Here is a 21,229-nt window from a genome sequence, read left to right as displayed (position 1 = left end):
GGAGCTTATCCTGGAAACACTGTGCATGATGGAACACCAGTCACATCTGCACAGTAATGCTCAGGTCAGACGGCAGCCTGCAATTAGTTTTCAACTACTTGTGTCGACCTGCGATAACAAAATCGCAAGTAGACGCAAGACTGGTCTTGCGTCGACGCAGATAATGGCACAGCATTGCAGAGGGTCTTTAGTAGAGGCAGGTTGATGCAAGTGGATCATGATCTGTTTGCATTTCACCTGCGATTTGCTTCCAATTGGTGCAAATAGCAGGTTGACGCATGTAGAAGGCGGATCTTAATCCGGATGGCGGAGGAGTGGAGGGGAGGAGCCGATGGGAGAAATACAGGAACGGGTAATTAGGGGAAAAAAACAGAGATTAGAGATCAGCTGCCAAACAAGTGCAAAAGGAAAAAAGCATGATAGAGTCCAGAAACGCAGCCCCGCAATAGGAAAGCGCTCGCAGTTCAAAGAACACAGTTCAGAAGTTCAAAGCGCTTCTGCGTCGGGAGAACAACTCGCTCACAGTCCCAATAAAAGATATCCACAGAAGAGCAAAACACTCCACAGCGTGCAGCAAAGTAACAAGATAATAGAATACAAAAACCAGAGGGAAAAGGGGCGAAAAACTGTATCCTGAGGCAAAGACAATCCCGCGCCGAATGAATATCTGAGTGGTATAATATAGAGTTGTGGATGAGCTGATGAGAAACAGGTGTGCTGGCTGCAGCACAGGGAAAGCCTGGGGAAAAAAAAATCGGGGAATGGGGTGAAAGATCGGATAAGGACCTAGATGTTCCTGGCTGGCTTGTGACCAGATTCAGCTTAAAAACTCTGCATCTTGCAATACGTCTGAGCACAACAAAGGATTGACGTAAAACACCTGCGTCCACCTGTAGTCGGTCACCACCCGACCGATCGCAGCATGCACCTTTCTGCTGTCTGACCTGGGCATAAGTTAGTCAAATCTGCCTATGTGTGCTTTTAGGAGGCAAGAGGAAACAAGGGAACCAAGAGGAAACTCACCTGGAAATGGGGAGAACATGCAGCAGAACTATACACAGAGAGTCACCCAAGCTCAGTACTGAACCAAGGGACCTGGTGAGTCAGCAACGCTATCTGCTACATCACCATATCACCCTAAAACAGCTCACGGACAAGCTTTTCCACCAACTATTCACTCTGAACAAAAGATGTGTGTGTACTTATGTGTATTAGATAAACAGTACTGGAAGTTCAAAATACTGTATATGCAAAGCTTGCTGAAGCACTTAAAGGAGATACGCAGAACCTTTATTTTTAAATATATTTCTGAGTGAATAGTATCTCCATACTTGACTCTTGTATGCTGCATAACTGGGAATAAAAAAATATATATAATTTTTGAGAGTTAAAATCGACCACAAAGTTGGCATTCAAGCTGCCCCGCTGAGCCAGCCAGCCCTGAGCGCGTGACGTCACTGCGATAACCGGTTTTAAGGCTGAGGCCTTTGACAGCTATAGACCAAAGCCAGACTCTGCAGGCGAGAGTGGTTGCAATGGCCTTTTCATTCGGATTTATTGGAGATTCTTCAGATTCCTCAGATAGTAGTACATCTGACTGTGATAGTCCTGAAATTGGAGTGTGTGTACATGCTACTGCTATACACGTAGAACCGTATCAGTTCGAACCATCAGAAAATGAATCTGATAGTAACATGTCGGCCACGGAAGCCCCCATCTTACAAAATAAAGCCAGAGAATAAAGCCGTCGAAAGAATTGGATGGAATTGAACTGACAGTCTCATGTGGCTCTCATTAAAACAGGATAGGCGTTATAACTTATGCAACATACATGTACATGCATGCATTTTCACTGATAAAAATGTAAAAGGCTAATTAAATAAATCAGATGAACTGAGATGATCACATTCTGAAGCAAATCAAATAATCTTATACCGGTAACTTAAATACACAATATAAGGTTAGATGTATTAATCTAAATGCAGGTAAACAACGAGTGGTGTTGTGATGTAACCAAATGAGAGTCGCATCTTACCCATCTGTGTTCTCGCTTCCTGAAGGCCGATCTTGTAGCTGATCGTTTTGAAACAATCTGACTTTCAGTTCTTCGTTCAGTTCTTTGTTCATTCGCTTCTTCCACGCAAGGGCAAGATATTGCTGCTGAGGAAAGCCTATCCAGTGGGGCAAAAAAAAAAAAAAAAAAGCCATATCCAGTGGAGAAATCTGACGACTGGTCCACTCATTCTCCATTTTCTCCATACTGAGTACTCCGCCATTACTGCTCAGCTCACACTCCGGGAGAACTGGTGCAACTGAACTTACTTTCCTTTTCTTATAGTTTTATTTTCCTTTAATTGCTGGTACTACACCCTCTTTCAATACGGGCTTATAGCCAATGCTCCTCAACAGATCAGAGGTTTCATACGAGTCATCAGTAAAATGTGCAGAGCAGAGGAGAGACCACTTCGTAGGTGCCCAATGGGCCCATGAATTTCTCGCAAAATGTATCCAAATCTTTGCAGTTTGAACATTCTTGGGCCATGAATGCAACATAAATCCACCTTCGGTCATGTTGCTGCACCTGCTAGCAACACATCTACGTGGCATGCTGATAAATTAGCTCAAACTGGAGGATCGAAGTTGCAGTTAGCTCTGTGTTTTAGTATAGCAAAAATGGCGAGGAGACCGATGGCCTTACCGTGGTGACGTCGCAGATGTCAAGGTCATTCACTCAGACCACTACCTATATGAATCATTTTAATCGTAAAAATTATTATATTAGATTTATTGTTAATGCTTACAACATTCTTGAGGCCTCAAGGCATTTATAAACAAAAAGTGAGGCCATGGCTCTGCGTATCTCCTTTAAGTGTTTTGATAAATAAAGAGCAACGAGGCTCCACACAAGGAAACGGTGCACATTTAAATGAATAGTGAATAAGAGACAAGTTACAGTGTGTAAAGGAGCAGGTTGGTGTCACACACCCGCATCATGTAGGTCAGTTATAGTACGAGATGCTTCTACTTCCATTTTCTTAGAGTGTATGTATAACCTCTACTGACATTTACAACCTATACGTACACCTCTCCTGCTATCTGCTCCTCAGTTACCTATTGTCATGTTGTTCCTTATATTCTTTTATTTTTTCTTATGTGTGTTTGTTTCTGTCTTGCTCTCTATTCCTTCAAGCTTTATGAGTATAATGTAGAACTAGGATTAGAGGTCAAGGTACAGTACAAGACAGAGATGACAGAGGTAAAGTTTTCTTCTCTCTCTCTCACACACACACACACACACACACACACACACACACACACACACACACACACACACACACACAAGTTCTCTGTAATTCAGGAGCAACAGGACTGCTGGTCATGGCAGGCTGTATCTCTTTTAATCCGTTTTTGTCATCTTTTTGTTGCTTGTGTCACAGATTCAGGAAGTCTGGAAGTACCATGCACCAGATGATGTGCTAAGGGTGGCATTGCAGGGTAGGGTCATGATATGATACGTATCGCGATACAGTGGTCACAACACGATACGTATTACGATACACTGCACATCATCTGACATTTTGGTAAAATGTAATTCAAAAGACAAAAACAAGAAAAGCATGGTTGAAAATGCTAATTTCCTTTATTAGCTGGTTTGACAGAGATAAATTACATGCTTTTTTTAAAGAACAGCAGGATGTCCACATTTTCTGGGCTGAGTGATGCCCTTTGGGCCGTAACTATATCACCAGCAGTTGAGAAAACATGTTCGCTATGTGCATTTTATCCTCCTTCACTTTTCTAACAAATATGATAGGATTTGTGAAGTATTTGTGAAATGTGTCAAAGAACTACTGATTAACTAGCCACGAGCGAGTTATCACCACACTACCTTAAAAAAGTAAAGCAGAAATGATAGATGGCACCGGCTTAGAAATGAAATCTCGCATATTCATGTCCGCTTCCAACAGATCCCTGTTTAAGCAAGCGTGATTTTGCGAGATCCAAAATGGCGGTCCCCATTGCAAGACGCTTTGGAGTTGAACAAAAGTAAAAATTGTGAGTTTCTTCAATTTAAATCATTTTAAAACAAAAATTAACAAAATGACTAGTTAGGGCAAGGTATCGCAATACTTGTGGATGATACAATACATGAATCGTGGCCACAGAAATTGTGATATATTGATGCATCAGTGAATCGTGCCAGCCTTATGATGTGCCTTGTGAGTTTCAGTATGAAACTGAAAGCCCATTTGAGCAAGTCCAGAAATCTGATTTTAGTCTCAAATGTTCAAATCTTACAATCTTAAACTGATAGACTCTACAATCTTCATGTCAAGGAATGATATGGAGATGTATGAAAGAGATAAAAGATGCCAATTGAGTGCTGGAAGAGAGACGCACAGAGCAGGTGGCTACCATGTGCATCATTCATCCCTCATTTGGTATGGATATGATCTTAAAATGCCACCCACAACCTCTGACTCAACGCTATGATGACCAATATAGTAGCCATGTGTAAAGTTTGGATTACTTCAAGAGTCACTGTGAGCTTCAGTAAAATCTAGCACCTAATTCCCAGTTCCTTCAACAGAATACAACAACAAGAGAAGCAAAACTTGCAAGAAACTATCCCCATCCTAAATTCTCGTCTCGTCGTCTCGTCTTCTTCCGCTTATCCGGGGCCGGGTTGCGGAGGCAGCAGTCTGAGCATGGAACCCCAAACTTCCCTTTCCCCAGACACCTCAGCCAGCTCCTCAGGAAGAACACCGAGGCGTTCCCAGGCCAGCCGAGAGACATACTCCCTCCAGCGTGTCCTGGGTCTTCCCCGGGGCCTCCTCCCGGGGGGACATGCCTGGAACACCTCCCCAGGGAGGCGTCCAGGAGGCATCCAAAAGAGATGCCCGAGCCACCTCAGCTGATTCCTCTCGATGTGGAGGAGCAGCGGCTCTACTCCAAGCTCCTCCTGAGTGGCTGTACTTCTCACCCTAAGGGAGCGCCCAGCCACCCTGCGAAGGAAACTCATTTCGGCCGCTTGTATCCGTGATCTTGTTCTTTCGGTCATTACCCAAAACTCATGACCATAGGTGAGAGTCGGAACGTAGATCGACCGGTAAATCGAGAGCTTTGCCTTTTGGCTCAGCTCTTTCTTCACCACGATGGACCGGTAAAGCGACCGCATCACTGTGGAGGCCGCACTGATCCACCTGTCGATCTCACGCTCTATTCTTCCCTCACTCGTGAACAAGATCCCGAGATATGTAAACTCCTTCCTAAATTCACTAGGAATAAAACCAGCATACTCATGAGCATAGGTGCAGGTGAGACATTGCCCTAACATTTGTACCAACCATTAAAGGGCTCCTGACAGCAAAATTATGCTCTAAAACAGGTTTCTGTAATAAAACTACACACACCACTGATCACTTTCATGATAGAACTAACCACCAACAGAACGAAATCAGTAGATTTGTCTTTGTGCGAAGTTGCGTCAATCTGGCCAAGCGCTAAGCCGCTATCAGTGGCCACCATATTTGCCGTGACGTCACATGCAGAACGGCTGCTCGGCCTTCAAGGCAGCTATGGCTGACAAAACAGAGCGATTTTCTGACCAGTCTTCAGAAACTGAGGCCCTTTTTGAGGTTGACACTGGACATGTCGGATTACATGAAGACGAAGCAGTGGGTGGCATTTTGCCTTATCGTTTTGAGCCGTATCTGGATGATTTGCCTGCAGAAGGCGAGATTTCCGACTCGGACACAGACGACGACGGGCCCAATGCAGAGGACGTCGTGATCCCAGCTGACATCGGGAGGCTCCAAAACACTGAATGGTAATATAATAATAATAGATCTAGTCCTCTGGGGGAGGCATGAGGACAATATTACCGCACTGATTTCCTTTTAAAAAAAATATGCTCTCTTGAAAGTTCATGGTCTTTTAGATTTGGGCCGTTTTCTCACATTTTTATTTGATAAGAATAAAAACTTCTATGAACCGATGAAATTCAATTGCATGTTAGGCCTATAAAGGTCCAGCCAACACGGTATTGCAGCGGAACTGTGGCAGAACTTTGAATCATGAACAAATTCACCTATTGCTATTATTTATTAGTAAATATCTCATTACAAAATAGAGATCTACACCGAAAAATCATCAAATCAACAACTAATCAAACAAGTGTCACATGTCTGTCAAACAGAGGCCCACCTGTCATTGGGAGTCCACATGTCCCGTGTCCGGCGCACTTTGTTTTGCCCACTCTTCGCGTCTGATAGGATCCTTGGGAAAGGTATACAGACTATACCCGGCTTCCCTGGTGTTTGAGCAAAATCCAGCCACACAACGAGCAGGCATATTCACCAAAAATAAACGACTCAGACACAAAAATATTCACTTGCAAAGCACTGATGAACAACGAGAAGTTGAGAAAATGTCTGTCAGTGGTTCTGCATGTGACGTCATATCCGCCTTCTTCCTTGGCCGTGGGTTGGCTCGCTATGATATCGATTTATCTGCGTGGCGGGCCATTCAAAACGATGTTTGTTACTATTCTGTCGCGCGATGTGTGAAGTAAATATGTCATGTTATTCAACTCAATATGGCTGAAATTAACAATTTAACATATTTTTTGCTGTCAGGAGCCCTTTAAATTAATCTTAAAAGTTCTCACTCACAAGTCCATACATTATTACTGTATTAAATCAAAACTATCAGTCAGCACTATTTACCTCTTTTGTTTGACCAATGATTTTCTATAAAATGTTTATTTTTTTACATTTTTTTTTATGGATACCAGCCAATGTTTCCTTATTAAGGTCATCCGGCTCCACCAAAATCTATGGTCACAAGCCGCTCCTGCTCAAGAGTTACAACAACAGATCATATGACTTGGTGTGCATCAGTAAAACACTGTTTTCTAGTTCCTTGGAATGAATGCAGCAGTAAGCAGAAACCCAAGCAAAAACAAGAATAAAAACTTACAGCAATGCAGTAAAAGGTTCCTCTCTATAAACAAAACAAGCTTACTCATGAGTTACAACAGATCATATGACAAGCAACAGGTTATTACATACAGAAGCCAATATATGAAATATTCTAAAAATTCTTATATATATCATTATAAATGTGATATAACGAGGCTAAGAGTGATAACCCATGGACCATAGAATTCAGTTACAAAAGTGTTTCTAATATTATGCCTGGGAGGTCAGTGGAACATTTAAGAGAGCTAAAAGTGTATTCAGAGGTGTTACAATGCCTATCATCATTGCATGTCAGTGTGAGGATAAATGTAGCGTGTGTTTAAGGAATGTGGAATACTAACTTTGGCCAGCCAAGTAAAGCATTACAGACATAATATTATCAAAGTTTCATGACCAAGAAAGACCACAGAAGCCAAAAATGTGGTTATCCATCTAAAGATCTATTCTGATATGTACAATGGTGTATTAAGGCCATTGTTTAGAAAAAAAAAAAAGAAGACAGAAATACAGAGCTGAGGAAGGGGGTAAAATTCCAGGGGGAGAAAAACCCTCAGAATTTCCGAGATTATAGTCATAAATTTACAAGAAAAACCTCAGATATTTTGAGATTATAAAGGTCATAAATTTCTGAGAAAAAAAAACTAAGAAATTGAGAATAAAAAAATTTTTTTTAATAATTTTAATACTTATTATTTCGCGCAAATTAACATTGAAATATAATAAAATGCGCAAATTCACAAATTTACAAGAAAAAAACTCGGAAAAATAGTGAGGATTTTTTTTTTTTGAGGAACCACATGGTTTCACTTTGCATAGTTGGATTAATGTCATTACACCACAGATGCCACGGCTGAGCCAAGAGTTATAGAAAACGCAGTCCTTTCACCTTAATCACGCAATATAATAAAATAAAACGAAGAGATTTTCAACCACATTTGCCAGAACGCACTGTAGCCAGGAAGCCGATAAGGCGTTTGTTGTGCTTCCTGGGTGCAATGGAAGATGAATGTATAAACCGCACAGATTTGTTTATCCATGTCCTTTTTCTCTTACTGTTTTCTTGAAAATTTACAGTATGACTTTAATCTCAGAGGTTTGTTTTCTCAGAATATTACCCTCTCCCTCAGATTTTGTCATGCTCCGCCCCGGACTTCCACTCCAGAGATTTATCTTCCAGTTCAGGGCTAATCCGGATCCAGGACGGGACTTTCATCTTGCCGACATTCACTTCCTGGTTTGCTCTACTATGTACAAATAGGCCATTCTCAGAAGGGGACTTTGGCGGAACGTCTCGTTGGTTTTTTCACGTCGTCTCTGCGCCCTTATTGCTTCTTGGATTTTTGCTCTCTGTTTTGCCTGTTCTTTGTCACAGTTTTTGGCACTACATTTTTTGTCTTTTTTCATGTTTGTTGTGCTACATTTTTGTCTCAAGTTTTTTGTCTGGACTATTTTTTATGCTAGCGTTTTTTGTCCTTGCCTGCCTCGTTTTTTTTTTTGTCCCTAGTTTTTTCTGGATTATTTTTTGGTTTATTTTTACTCCTATTAAATCTTTTTTATTATTGAATTTACTGGTCTGTGTTCTGCTCTTGGATCCTACTCACCACATCTCACCTCCCATAACAGTACGTTCTGGCCAACATGGATCCAGCGAAACTGACCCATCTGAGAACGGCTATGCAGCAGCAAGGAGCCCTCCTCGGGACCCACCAACAGGAACTCAAGCAGATTACCCAGAACCTGGCCACCCTGTCCAACTCACTCAACCTTCTAGCCACACAACTCCAGCACTCCCAAGCCGTGCCTACCCCTGCCCAGCCGCCTCCTTCTTCACCTCCCGCCACTGCCGCTCGGCACGAACAGAGACTTCCTTCACCTCAGCCCTACAGCGGGGAACCAGATACCTGCAGATATTTTCTGTCTCAGTGTTCACTGATCTTGGAACTACAACCTATGGCTTTCCCCACAGAACATTCCTGGGTAGCTTATGTCATCACACTCCTCACCAGCAAGGCCAGGGAATGGGGAACAGCGGTCTGGCAAGCTGACGCGTCCTTTTGTTCCAGCTTCGAGGAGTTCTCTGAGGAAATGAGGCAAACTTTCGACCACTCTCTGTCCAGTCAAGAAGCGGCTAGGGAGCTCATGGAGCTGCGGCAGGGGCCCCAATCTACCTCAGACTATGCCATCGAGTTCGAGTTGGTGGCGTCATGTGACTAGAACGAGAGTGCCCAGGTCAACGCGTTCCTACATGGCTTGTCCGACGTCATAAAGGACAAAATGGTATCTCGGGAACTGCTGTCGGACCTCGCCACTCTCATGGACCTCACCAATCGTATCGACACTCGGGTCCTACAACGGAGAAGAGAGAAGAGCTGCCTCAGCTTCAACTTCTCTCCACCTCCCGCCTCGTCTGTCGAACCCATGCAGGTAGATTGGTTATGGGTGTCAGCCAAGAAACAACTGCGCCGGTGGAACACGGGGGCCTGCTTCTACTGCGGTCAGCAAGGACACATATGCCGAGCCTGCCCACTAAAAAGGACGAGCCCACCAGTTAATCAAGGGGCCCTGGTGGGCAATGCTCGGAACCAGTCCCCTGCTGACCGACTGTTGCTCCCCGTTATCATCGCGCACAACAACCGGCATCACCATCTTCAGGCACTCGTCGACTCGGGGGCGGACAGGAACCTGATCTGCTCCGCCACCTCCAAGGATCTCGGAATCCCATTACTTGCCCTCAAGGTCCCTCTCACCATCCTGACACTCAATGGCACTGGCTTGACCACCATCACTCACCTCACCACCCCGCTCACCCTAAGGATTTCAGGCAATCACTCCGAAACAATACAACTTCACGTCATGAACAACCCTCACATTCCCATTATTCTTGGACTACCCTGGTTGATGCAGCACAACCCCCACTTAAACTGGACTGATCACACCATCTTAGGCTAGAGTCCTTCCTGCCTGAACTCCGCTCTGCCTCCCGCCAAACCACCACAGCCCTCAGCCAGTGAGTTTCCTGACCTCTCTCACGTGCCTCCGGAATATCTGGACCTCAAGCCAGTTTTTAGTAAAACCCGAGCAGTGTCCCTCCCTCCTCACAGGCCTTGCGATTGCGGGATCGACCTCCTGCCCAGGACGGCACCACCCAAGGGACGTCTCTACTCTCTCACCAGTTCTTCTTCGTCGAAAAGAAGGACAAGGTCACTCAATCCCTGCATTGACTATCGAGGTCTCAACGCCATCATGGTCAAGAACTGCTACCCATTACCGCTTATGACCACAGCCTTCGAACTACTCCAGGGAGCTAAGGTGTTTACTAAACTGGACTTACTCAACGCCTATCACCTAGTTAGGATCAGGGAAGGGGACGAGTGGAAGACGGCCTTCAACACCACCACAGGGCACTATGAGTACCTTGTAGTCCCTTTCGGCCTAACTAACGTGCCCGCAGTATTCCAGGCGTTAGTTAACGATGTCTTGAGAGACTTTAACACCTTTGTCTTCGTTTACCTGGACGACATCTTGATTTTCTCTCGCTCCCTGGAGGAACATCGGGGTCACGTCCAGCAGGTTTTTCAACGCCTGCTAGAGAACAAGCTGTTAGTTAAGGCGGAGAAGAGCGAGTTCCACCAAGGCTCTGTCTTCTTCCTGGGGTTCATCATCTCTCCAGCAGAGATCCAGATGGACCCCCTCAAGCTGGAGGCAGTTGCCGACTGGCCCACCCCATCTTCGAAACGAGAGCTTCAGCACTTCCTGGGGTTCGCCAACTTCTACAGGTGCTTCATACGCGACTTCAACACGGTGGCTGGACCTCTCTCAGCCCTGACCTCAACCAAGACCAAGTTCAAGTGGGGGGAGGAAGTAGATAAAGCCTTTTCCAGGCTCAAGCACAGGTTTACCACAGCACCCATTCTGGTGGGAGCCGCCTGGTGGGAGCCGCCATTCTAGAGGTTGAGACACTCGTGCAAAAGGCTCTGGAGCAGGACCCTGGTGAAGGTAACCCCAACAGCACTCCTCCTAACCATCTGTTTGTTCCTGGTCCTGTGCGAACCCAGGTGCTGCAGTGGGGTCATGGCTCCAAGCTGGCCTGTCATCCGGGAGCCGCCCGAACCCTAGCACTCATCCAGCAGCGCTTTTGGTGGCCATTCATCAAGGAGGACGTCCAGGAGTTCGTGGCAGCCTGTGACGCATGCTCCCAGAACAAGACAGCCAACCGACCCCCTGCCGGCTTGCTAAGACCCCTCCCGACTCCACATTGACCTTGGTCTCACATCGCCCTGGATTTCGTCACAGGACTCCCCAACTCAGGTGGCAACACATGCATCCTCACTGTTATTAACCGTTTTTCAAAGACCGTCCATTTCATTCCTCTGCCCAAGCTCCCCTCAGCCAAAGAGACAGCAAAACTACTCGTCCACCACGTTTTCCACCTACATGGTCTGCCTACCGACATTGTTTCTGACCGGGGTCCTCAGTTCACTGCACAGTTCTGGAAAGCCTTCTGCAAACTCATCGGGGCCACCTGTAGTCTCTCCTCAGGCTTCCGCCCACAGACCAATGGCCAGGCAAAACGGGAGAACCAGGCTTTGGAGGTTGCACTCAGGTGCATGGCGTCCAGGGATGCCAGTTCTTGGAACAAGTACCTACCCTGGATCGAATATGCCCATAACACTCTCCCTTCCTCTGCCACAGGTCTCTCTCTGTTCCAGTGCTCACTAGGTTACCAACCACCACTATTCCCCAGCCAAGAGGAGGAGTTCGCCGTACCCTCAGCCCAGCTTTTTATACACCACTGCAAGAGGACGTGGGCATTGGCCCGGAGAAGACTCATTCACACCGCACTTGCATCCAAGAGGCAGGCCGACAAACGTCGCTCCAAGGCACCCACCTACCAAGTAGGTCAACAAGTTGTGCTCTCCATGCACCACCTGCCACTTAGGACCGTCTCTTGCAAGCTAGCATACAGGTTCCTTGGAGCCTTCCTCATCAAGAAGGTAATCAACCCATGTTCTGTTAGACTGGCATTACCACTCACCATATGACATGTTCACCCTACCTTTCATGTATCTCAGCTTAAACCTCTGGTCTCCAGTCCTTTGCTCCCGCCCTCCAAACCCCCTCCTCCTCCCAGACTCATTGATGGTGGCGAGGCCTACACAGTCAAGAAACTGCTGAAGGTGCGGCGGTGAGGTAGAGGACTCCAATACCTGGTGGACTGGGAGGGTTATGGTCCCAAGGAGAGAAGTTGGGTCCCTGCCAGGTTCATACTGGACCCAACACTTATCACTGAATTCCACCGGCAACACCCTGACACTCTTCCTAAAGCACCTGGAGACGCTCTGTGTGTGTGTGTGTGGGGGGGGGGGGGGGGGGGGGGGGTGTACTGTCATGCTCCGCCCCGGACTTCCACTCCGGAGATTTATTATCTCCCAGTTCAGCGCTAATCCGGATCCGGGACGGGACTTTCATCTTGCCGGCATTCACTTCCTGGTTTGCTCTGCTGTGTATACATAGTTTGCACATGATGTCACAGAGTCGGGGATTCCCTAGTGGCGGCCATCTTGTGGGTCAAGCTTACCGTACGGGTCACTGAGCACACATTGTAATGCGCGAGTACAAAGTCTTCAAAAGAACCCAAGCAGGCTATTTAAAGCTAGCAATGGTGCACACCTGTTGTATTCACGGCTGTCGTAATAGGTCAGATGATGACGTCAAGCGGAGCTTTTATGGAATTCCCACTGTACGGGAGCACGAAGGCGAGCAAACAAAGAAACTCAGCATACAAAGGAGAAATCTATGGCTTGCGAGAATCAACCGCAAGGATTATCAGCCTTCCAAACACAGCAAAGTCTGCTCCGATCATTTTATAAGTGGTAAGTTGTTTAAATAAACAATCAATTGTGTTTAAGTTTGTTTTTGGAAACCAAAACATCGTGCAAACAATCTCTGGAGAATGCCTAACTGGAACCGCTGAGTGTACATTTACATTGTAATGTACACTTAATATTGCTCGTTTGTCACGTTTCTATTTGACACTTGTCACTTCACTCACGCAAGGGTCATTTTTGAAAAACATTTTAGGTCTATGCTGTATGATTTGATTTGTGTTTAAATCAACCAGGGATGCAAACAGCGCGCCTTTTGGCGGATGCCACCTTATTCACAGCTGAATCATGCAGATCCGATTTTTTTTTAAGGGGGGGCGTTGGAATGTCTGATTATAATTTCAAAGTAATTTTAATACAGAATTTACTTTGAAATTATAATCAGACAGACACTCCAACGCCCCCCCCCCCAAAAAAAAAATCGGATCTGCGCGATTCAGCCATGAAAAAGGCGTCATCCGCCAAAAGGCGCGCTGTAGAATATATAAAGTTGTATATATCAGACAGCCTTTAAAGTTTGATGAAGTCAGTTTCAGGCTTTGGAGCAGGCTTTGGCAGTTTCAGGCTTTGGCAGCCCTGCATAGTCACTTGAAAATGCATCTTTGTCCACTTCGTAGGGGTCAATTCCCCCAATCAAGGCCAGTTTGGCTGCATACCGTTGTCGTGAGATGTCGTCTAATGTATCTATATACTTCTGTTTGCTTGATTTTGCCGACATTGATCTTTATTTTAGAAAACTGACTATATAACTTCATAAATTCGTCTGAGATAACGTAGCCGGTAATGGCGATGGTCCGTTTTGTTTGACCCACAAGATGGCGGCTAGAGGGCTTTCCCCGGAATGCCGTGACGTCAGTGAAAACTATGTATAAATAGGCCGTTCTCAGAAGGGGACTTTGCCAGAACGTCTCGTTGTTTTTTTCACGTCATCTCTGCGCCCTTATTGCTTCTTGGATTTTTGCTCTCTGTTTTGCACTACGTTTTTTGTCTTTTTTCATGTTTGCTGTGCTACGTTTTTGTCTCAAGTTTTTTGTCTGGACTATTTTTTATGCTAGTGTTTTTTGTCCTTGCCTGCCTCGTTTTTTGTCCCTAGTTTTTTCTGGATTATTTTTTGGTTTATTTTTACTCCTATTAAATCTTTCTTATTATTGGATTTACTGGTCTGTGTTCTGCTCTTGGATCCTACTCACCACATCTTGCCTCCCATAACAGATTTGTATTTTTTTAACCAACTATATGGTCCTAATACGCCGTCAAAGATATCACCTCATTGGAGCAACTATTTTACAGAGCATGTCTACGTTTTTGTTCATGAAAATTCTGGATTAAGAACAGGAGTTGTTTACTGTCGCGCTAAATAGCAAATTATTCATTAATGAGTAATTGCTGATCAGGGTCATAGTGGATCCTGAGCCTATCCTGGGAACACTGTGTACGAGGTGGGAAAACATCCTGGATGGGATCACAGGAGAGAACACAAACCCCTTTCAGCCCCCCACAAAACCCTCCCCCTCAAATAAACATAGAAACACAGATACCCACACATGAGAAACCCAGATGACACTTGAAGAATTTTTGCTGTTATTCCAAAAATCATCAGATAAGTGTGTTGCTGACTATTTCATCACTTGGATACAGTGAAGGTGACAATGACTTCCATGATTGCATTTCCATGATTCTACCACAAATATATCTCCAACGTATTACTCCATCACAGCTTCAATAAGAGTCAAACTTGAAACTACAATCTCATCAAAAGTAAAAAAAAAAAAATAATAAAATTTAACAAAGAAAGAAAGAAGCTTCATTATATGACATTATAGGCATTTAGCAGATGCTCTTTTCCAGAGCAACATACAACCTACCCAGTGCAGCCTGGGGAGCAGTTGGGGGATAGATGCCTTGCTCAAGGGCACTTCAGTCATTCCTTCTGGTCCAGGGAATCAAACTGACAACCTTTTGGTCCCAAAGCTGCTTTTCTAAGCATTAAGCCATTACTTCCTCATGGCTTCAGTATGTAATCAGCAGTAAATATCTTACAGGGTGAGTCTGATGTTTGTCATGTATCTTACAGCTTCCCAAGTAACACAGGATTTATTCATACTAATTAAGCTAAACCAATCCAGATGCAAATCACATAACTTAACTCAGTTAGTTCTGACAATTTACTTTCAAATCTCTAAAAATACATGGAATTAAAAAATATATATATTAAATACTAACAGGACACCAAAATACTGTATTTTTCTCCAAGCATATGACCAGCTCCATTCAGCTCCGGTAACATGTTCAAAGCACCGATTCTATATACTACATACTCACATTGAACCTTCTGTCTCTCACACACACACACACAAAATATTTCCACAAACTGCAGAGACACTATCACCACGGTAACAACATATACCAATTTAACAATCTAACAGAGTGAATCAGATGTGGAGCTGCATGGAATATTTAATAATTTTCTCACTATGAAAGGTTTATCATCTTAAGCACAGTTTGAGATAACCATTGGACAAAAAGTGACAGATCATAAATGAACACACAGCCATGCTGAGTGCAAACCCACCTGCTTGTGCAGCTGGGCACACAGTGGGACACATGAATGCCTGGAAGCTGGAAGCACAAAGTTCGCTCACCGTCCCCATCTCAGTTTAGTGCACTCCGATTCAACACACACCCCGTGCTTACTTCATGCAGCACAGCAGTGAATGACTGAGAGAATGATCTGCTTGGAAGCAAAGACAGCCAAAGTGAAAGATAGTTTGCTTCCCTTTTCAGTCCTTGTAACAGAAGTGGGAACTTGCGCAGATATGTATTCCTTTTGAGTTAGTGATTCCGAATGGAAACATTCAGAGAGACAGGTGTACCCAAACCGTGTGGAGCTCAGCACAAAGCTCCCTCTTCACACCGGTGTGTGCTGTCTGTCAGTCTCTCACATGGTCTGTCTGAGTCTCCTTGTGCCTCCTCTCCTCCCACTCAATAAATCCATTCTTTGCTTTCTTCTTATCACTGACACTATAGCCCTTTGCCAATGTTGCTGAGCTTTTCTTGCAGCCAATCAGTCTCTTCCCTCCACTCTGTGTTTATATTCGTCCTGTGTGCTATTGTTGCCTCCCTGCTCTTGCACTGAAATAGTCTTGGAGCCAATAGGTTTCATACACATACACATGAACACATTAACACTTCACACCACACCTCTTCATTTACACCCACACATTGCACAGAGGCCAGTTTAGTCAGCATGTAACAGCATCATAATTCTGAGCATCTAAGTCATACAAAGCTAAATACCAGTGTATATATAAATCCTATGTGTGTGCGCGCACACGCGTCTGTCTGTCTATAAAAATCAAGTCAAAAACATAAGACTGGTAATATAATTCTTTTCTGTTTTAGTCTCTCCTTAAATATAGTTTTTCATAAATATGAAAATGTAGATAAAGGTAAACTACTCAATTTTAAAATGGATGAATCTTCATACCTCAGAAGCCAAGTCAATAATAAACACCTTATACAGTTGAGTGCAATATTGCACCTTCCTGTAGTTTATGCTGGGGATCAGACTACATGAATTCAGTTCAATTTTGACACGATTTTGTCATGGCCAACAAATTTCCAGCACCTTTCCCAAACATGAACATCAAGAACGATGAACAGGCCTTGTAGCATTACATAATTCAAGAATATCAATGTGGTGTCTGGGACGCCCCACGACACCCAGACAGTCGACCATGTCATAATTTTGTATTTTCTCATGAAAACTCCTACGACATGTTTCTTGACATTCCTTCTGAAGCCATGACTGACAATGTTTTTACCCTCCTCCACAATGGCACGCAAGAACGTGACCAATGAATGGTCAGGGTTAAACTTGTAGTGTTTCCAGGCTCCTGACCAAGACAGGGCAAAAATTTATGGCACTACAATTGTCGAGTCCGACATGGTGACCATTGTGAAAGACAAAAATATTGTGTAGTCTGATCCTGGCATTAATGATGATAAAAGACAAATGTAAAGTCTGAAAAGACATCCAAGAAGTTAAAAACAAAATCAGGCAGCAGAGTGGTATACATGGTAGCATAGAGTGAACAAAGACTGACCAAGCAATCTGGCAGCGTTACAGCAGAGACGTCATGAAGAATAGAGGAGAACGAGAAGTGAGAGAAACCAAAAATTGCTCAGATGATACACAAAATAATTTTATGCAATTACATATACAAAGGGATAAATTAGAGAACATTTATACACAAAGATATACGCACTTGGATTCTTTCATTATAAATATATCAACATACAATATTTACGCACAATATTTGTGGAGTATTGTCCATCTAACCTTCTCACTGTGCATTGGGTGAAAATACACTTACTTCCTCTTCCAGGCACGACCATTACAGCTCCAGTTGGTTTAAATGTAATTATTGGTGAATATTAACAGTGAATATGGGGCTCCCAAGTGGCACAACAGAAAAGCGTTCATTTCAGCATCGGGAGGTTGTTAGTTTGAATCCTGATGATGCCACAGCCATCTGTGAGAGCCTGTGTTCTGAGGGAGGGAGAAGTGACCTACACACACGCCTACCAATTACACTAGCCAACGCATTTAGCCCATGCGTGTGGAGGTGGGCGAATAGCGCTTTACTCCAAGTGTCTTAGGCCACCCCTGTTGTTGCATGAGCATCTTCTAAAAATGTGGCTGGCTGGCATCGATTATAGATAGATTTGATAGCTTTTGCCCTCCCTGGTTGGTAGCTGTCATGTTTCTGGTGGGTGGTTATTGGCCATGACTAAATTAGGGAGAAGCTCATGGGAGAAAAAAAAAAAACCCGAGGTCAACAAATAGGGAAATTTAGCCTCTGAAGTAATAAAGGAGTGCCTCAACAAAATATAAATGGGAACTTGCTCTAGTTACACTTTTCATTTCTATGAATGTCTGTGGGTGCCAAGAATTCTGACATGCAAGTTTGTTTAAAAAAATAAAAATTAAAATAAATAATAAAAATAATAATAATAATAATAAAATCACAGAATTGTCTAGAACCTCACCCCACTGAACACCTTTGGGATGAATTGGAATGCCAACTACACAGCAGGCCTCCTCATCCAATCAGTGGCTGAATGAGCAATGCACAAAGATTTTTTTTCCCACATTTTCTTACAATAAATTTACTTCTCATATTTTCAGTGTGAGATTAACCACAGTTTTTTTTTGTCCAGCTTACATACATGAAAATCCCTCACCTTTCGGCGAAATTCGCCGTTTTGAAACCAAAATGGGTGACCTACGTGAATCGTGTAGATCCGATGAGAAAAAAAATTGGGGGGGGGGGCAAGGAAGTCGCTTCGCACCCATAGACAGTTCGTGCCGGTTTGCGCCTCCTCCTCCTGCTTTGATATTGACGCCATAGCAACGAGTACATCTCGCTGCGAAGGGCAAGCAGCATCATTTCACACCTCTTCTCCTGCTGGCCAGAGCATGCACACATCAGTCAGAGTGCAGACCAGACCACCAGAAGCTGGAAGCTGGATTGAGTCATCGGACTGAATTTCCTACTTTTTTCAAACTTTCCTGATTGCTATCAAAACAAACAAAACTTCCGGCTTGATTACGTCAGCGTTCGAAAGAGGGTGTGCGCGTCTTTTGACAATCCCTGTGTCCGAAATTGCTCGCTACTCACTATATAGGGCACTGTATAGTGGAGACGCCATTTTGTAGTGCTGTCCATGCTGAAAGAAATCAAAAGTCTCAAATTTGATTTAATAAAAGACAGCAGCAAAGAAGAAAGTATTCAGCCTTGATTTAAAAAGAACTGAAAGCTGCAGGTACTTCCGTATCTCGGCAGGCTGAGTGGTATGCTGGGGCACCTCTTGCCAGCAGACCAGGATATCCAGAGGGAACTTGTGCGGTTCAGTGTTGACCTGACCATCCCCAGCTTCAAGGAGGGAGAGAGCATCGTGGAGTGGTGGGGTCATGTCTTCGACAAACCAGACAAGTGCCCCTCCCTGGATGCACTGCTTAAGTGTTGCCTCTCCATCTTTCATGGGCCTAGAGTCGAGTCCTCATTTAGTCTGATGAATGATGTAATCGATCAAAGGAGTGGCAACATGAGTGTGGAAACATTTAATGCAATACAGACGGTCAAGTACACGCTGATGTCCAGGGGGAAGACAGCTACTGTATGCAGCTCTTTAGAAGGGAGGACGTGAAGTTTGGGGAAGTGGACAGAACATTGTGCAAGAACATTAACTCTGCAGCAGCCACATACAAACACCAGCAGAGGGTGAACAAGGAGGAATAGCAGCAGAGCAAGTATGGCTCTCAAGCAACTTGCAGTGCTCAGCAGGCCAAGAAACAGACTGCTGAAGGAGAGAAGTGGGCAAGGCTGAAACATGTGGCAACTCGGCAAAAGCGGGCCATGGAGACACTGGTGGTCCAGGCAAATAAAAGGAAAAAAAAGATCACTATTCCTTGTGTGTTCTCCACTTTCTTCGTTCTATTATTCGCATTTTTTTCCAGGGCATAATTTCACTATAACTACAGTGGTGCTTGAAAGTTTGTGAACCCTTTAGAATTTTCTATATTTCTGCATAAATATGACCTAAAACATCATCGGATTTTCACACAAGTCCTAAAAGTAGAGAAAGAGAACCCAGTTAAACAAATGAGACAGAAATATTATACTTGCTCATTTATTTATTGAAGAAAATGATCCAATATTACATATGTGTGAGTGGCAAAAGTATGTGAACCTTTGCTTTCAGTATCTGGTGTGACCCCCTTGTGCAGCGATAACTGCAACTAAATGTTTGCGGTAACTGTTGATCAGTCCTGCACACCGGCTTGGAGGAATTTTAGCCCATTCCTCCATACAGAACAGCTTCAACTCTGGGATGTTGGTGGGTTTCCTCACATGAACTACTCACTTCAGGTCCTTCCACAACATTTTGATTGGATTAAGGTCAGGACTTTGACTTGGCCATTCCAAAACATTAACTTTATTCTTCTTTAACCATTCTTTGGTAGAACGACTTGTGTGCTTAGGGTCGTTGTCTTGCTGCATGGCCCACCTTCTCTTGAGATTCAGTTCATGGACAGATGTCCTGACATTTTCCTTTAGAATTCGCTGGTATAATTCAGAATTCATTGTTCCATCAATGATGGCAAGCCATCCTGGCCCAGATGCAGCAAAACAGGCCCAAACCATGATACTACCACCACCATGTTTCACAGATGGGATAAGGTTCTTATGCTGGAATGCAGTGTTTTCCTTTCTCCAAACATAACGCTTCTCATTTAAACCAAAAAGTTCTATTTTGGTCTCATCCGTCCACAAAACATTTGTCCAATAGCCTTCTGGCTTGTCCACATGATCTTTAGCAAACTGTAGACAAGCAGCAATGTTCTTTTCGGAGAGCAGTGGCTTTCTCCTTGCAGCCCTGCCATGCACACCATTGTTGTTCAGTGTTTTCCTGATGGTGGACTCATGAACATTAACATTAGCCAATGTGAGAGAGGCCTTCAGTTGCTTAGAAGTTACCCTGGGGTCCTTTGTGACCTCGCCGACTATTACACGCCTTGCTCTTGGAGTGATCTTTGTTGGTCGCCCACTCCTGGGGAGGGTAACAATGGTCGTGAGTTTCCTCCATTTGTACACAGTCTGTCTGTCTGTCTGTGGATTGGTGGAGTCCAAACTCTTTAGAGATGGTTTTGTAATGTTTTCCAGCCTGATGAGCATCAGCAACACTTTTTCTGAGGTCCTCAGAAATCTCCTTTGTTCGTGCCATGATACACTTCCACAAACATGTGTTGTGAAGATCAGACTTTGATAGATCCTTGTTCTTTAAATAAAACAGGGTGCACACTCACACCTGATTGTCATCCCATTGATTGAAAACACCTGACTCTAATTTCACCTTCAAATTAACTGCTAATCCTAGAGGTTCACATACTTTTGCCACTCACAGATATGTAATATTGGATCATTTTCCTCAATAAATAAATGACCAAGTATAATATTTTTGTCTCATTTGTTTAACTGGGTTCTCTTTATCTACCTTTAGGACTTGTGTCAAAATCCGATGATGTTTTAGGTCATATTTATGCAGAAATATAGAAAATTCTAAAGGGTTCACAAACTTTCAAGCACCACTGTACATGTATTTGAATTTGTATTTGTATGTCCTTGTGCAAATGTCAATACAGTATACTTAGTAAGGAGGCTATAATATTTATTCTGAGGGTGGACCCCCCAAAACAAAATAAAACAACACCAGAGGCCACGTCACCACTCGCACACCCCTGACCCATTTTCATGCCTGATTAAATTCTGGAGCTGACTATAATAATTATTTTAA

General features: G+C 43.9%; 1 protein-coding gene across 3 annotated transcripts in view; it reads right to left on the bottom strand.

Moving 5' to 3' along the window:
- The window catches only part of cyth1b (cytohesin 1b), a 97,781-nt gene that overhangs the window by 65,485 nt on the left and 11,067 nt on the right, over nt 1–21,229 (bottom strand). The window contains exon 1 of one of the 3 annotated variants that reach the window (XM_060939989.1): nt 15,441–15,862. The exons of the other annotated variants lie outside the window; for them this stretch is intronic. Within the exon in view, the coding sequence (XP_060795972.1) occupies nt 15,441–15,519 (79 nt within the window). The 5' untranslated portion in view covers nt 15,520–15,862. Of the gene's footprint in view, nt 1–15,440; nt 15,863–21,229 lie in introns of those variants that run through there. 3 annotated transcript variants of the gene reach the window in all.

The sequence above is a fragment of the Neoarius graeffei genome, chromosome 14 (assembly GCF_027579695.1).
Source record: "Neoarius graeffei isolate fNeoGra1 chromosome 14, fNeoGra1.pri, whole genome shotgun sequence".
In the NCBI taxonomy this organism is placed as follows: Eukaryota; Metazoa; Chordata; class Actinopteri; order Siluriformes; family Ariidae; genus Neoarius; species Neoarius graeffei.
This window is presented reverse-complemented; position numbering and strand designations above follow the sequence as displayed.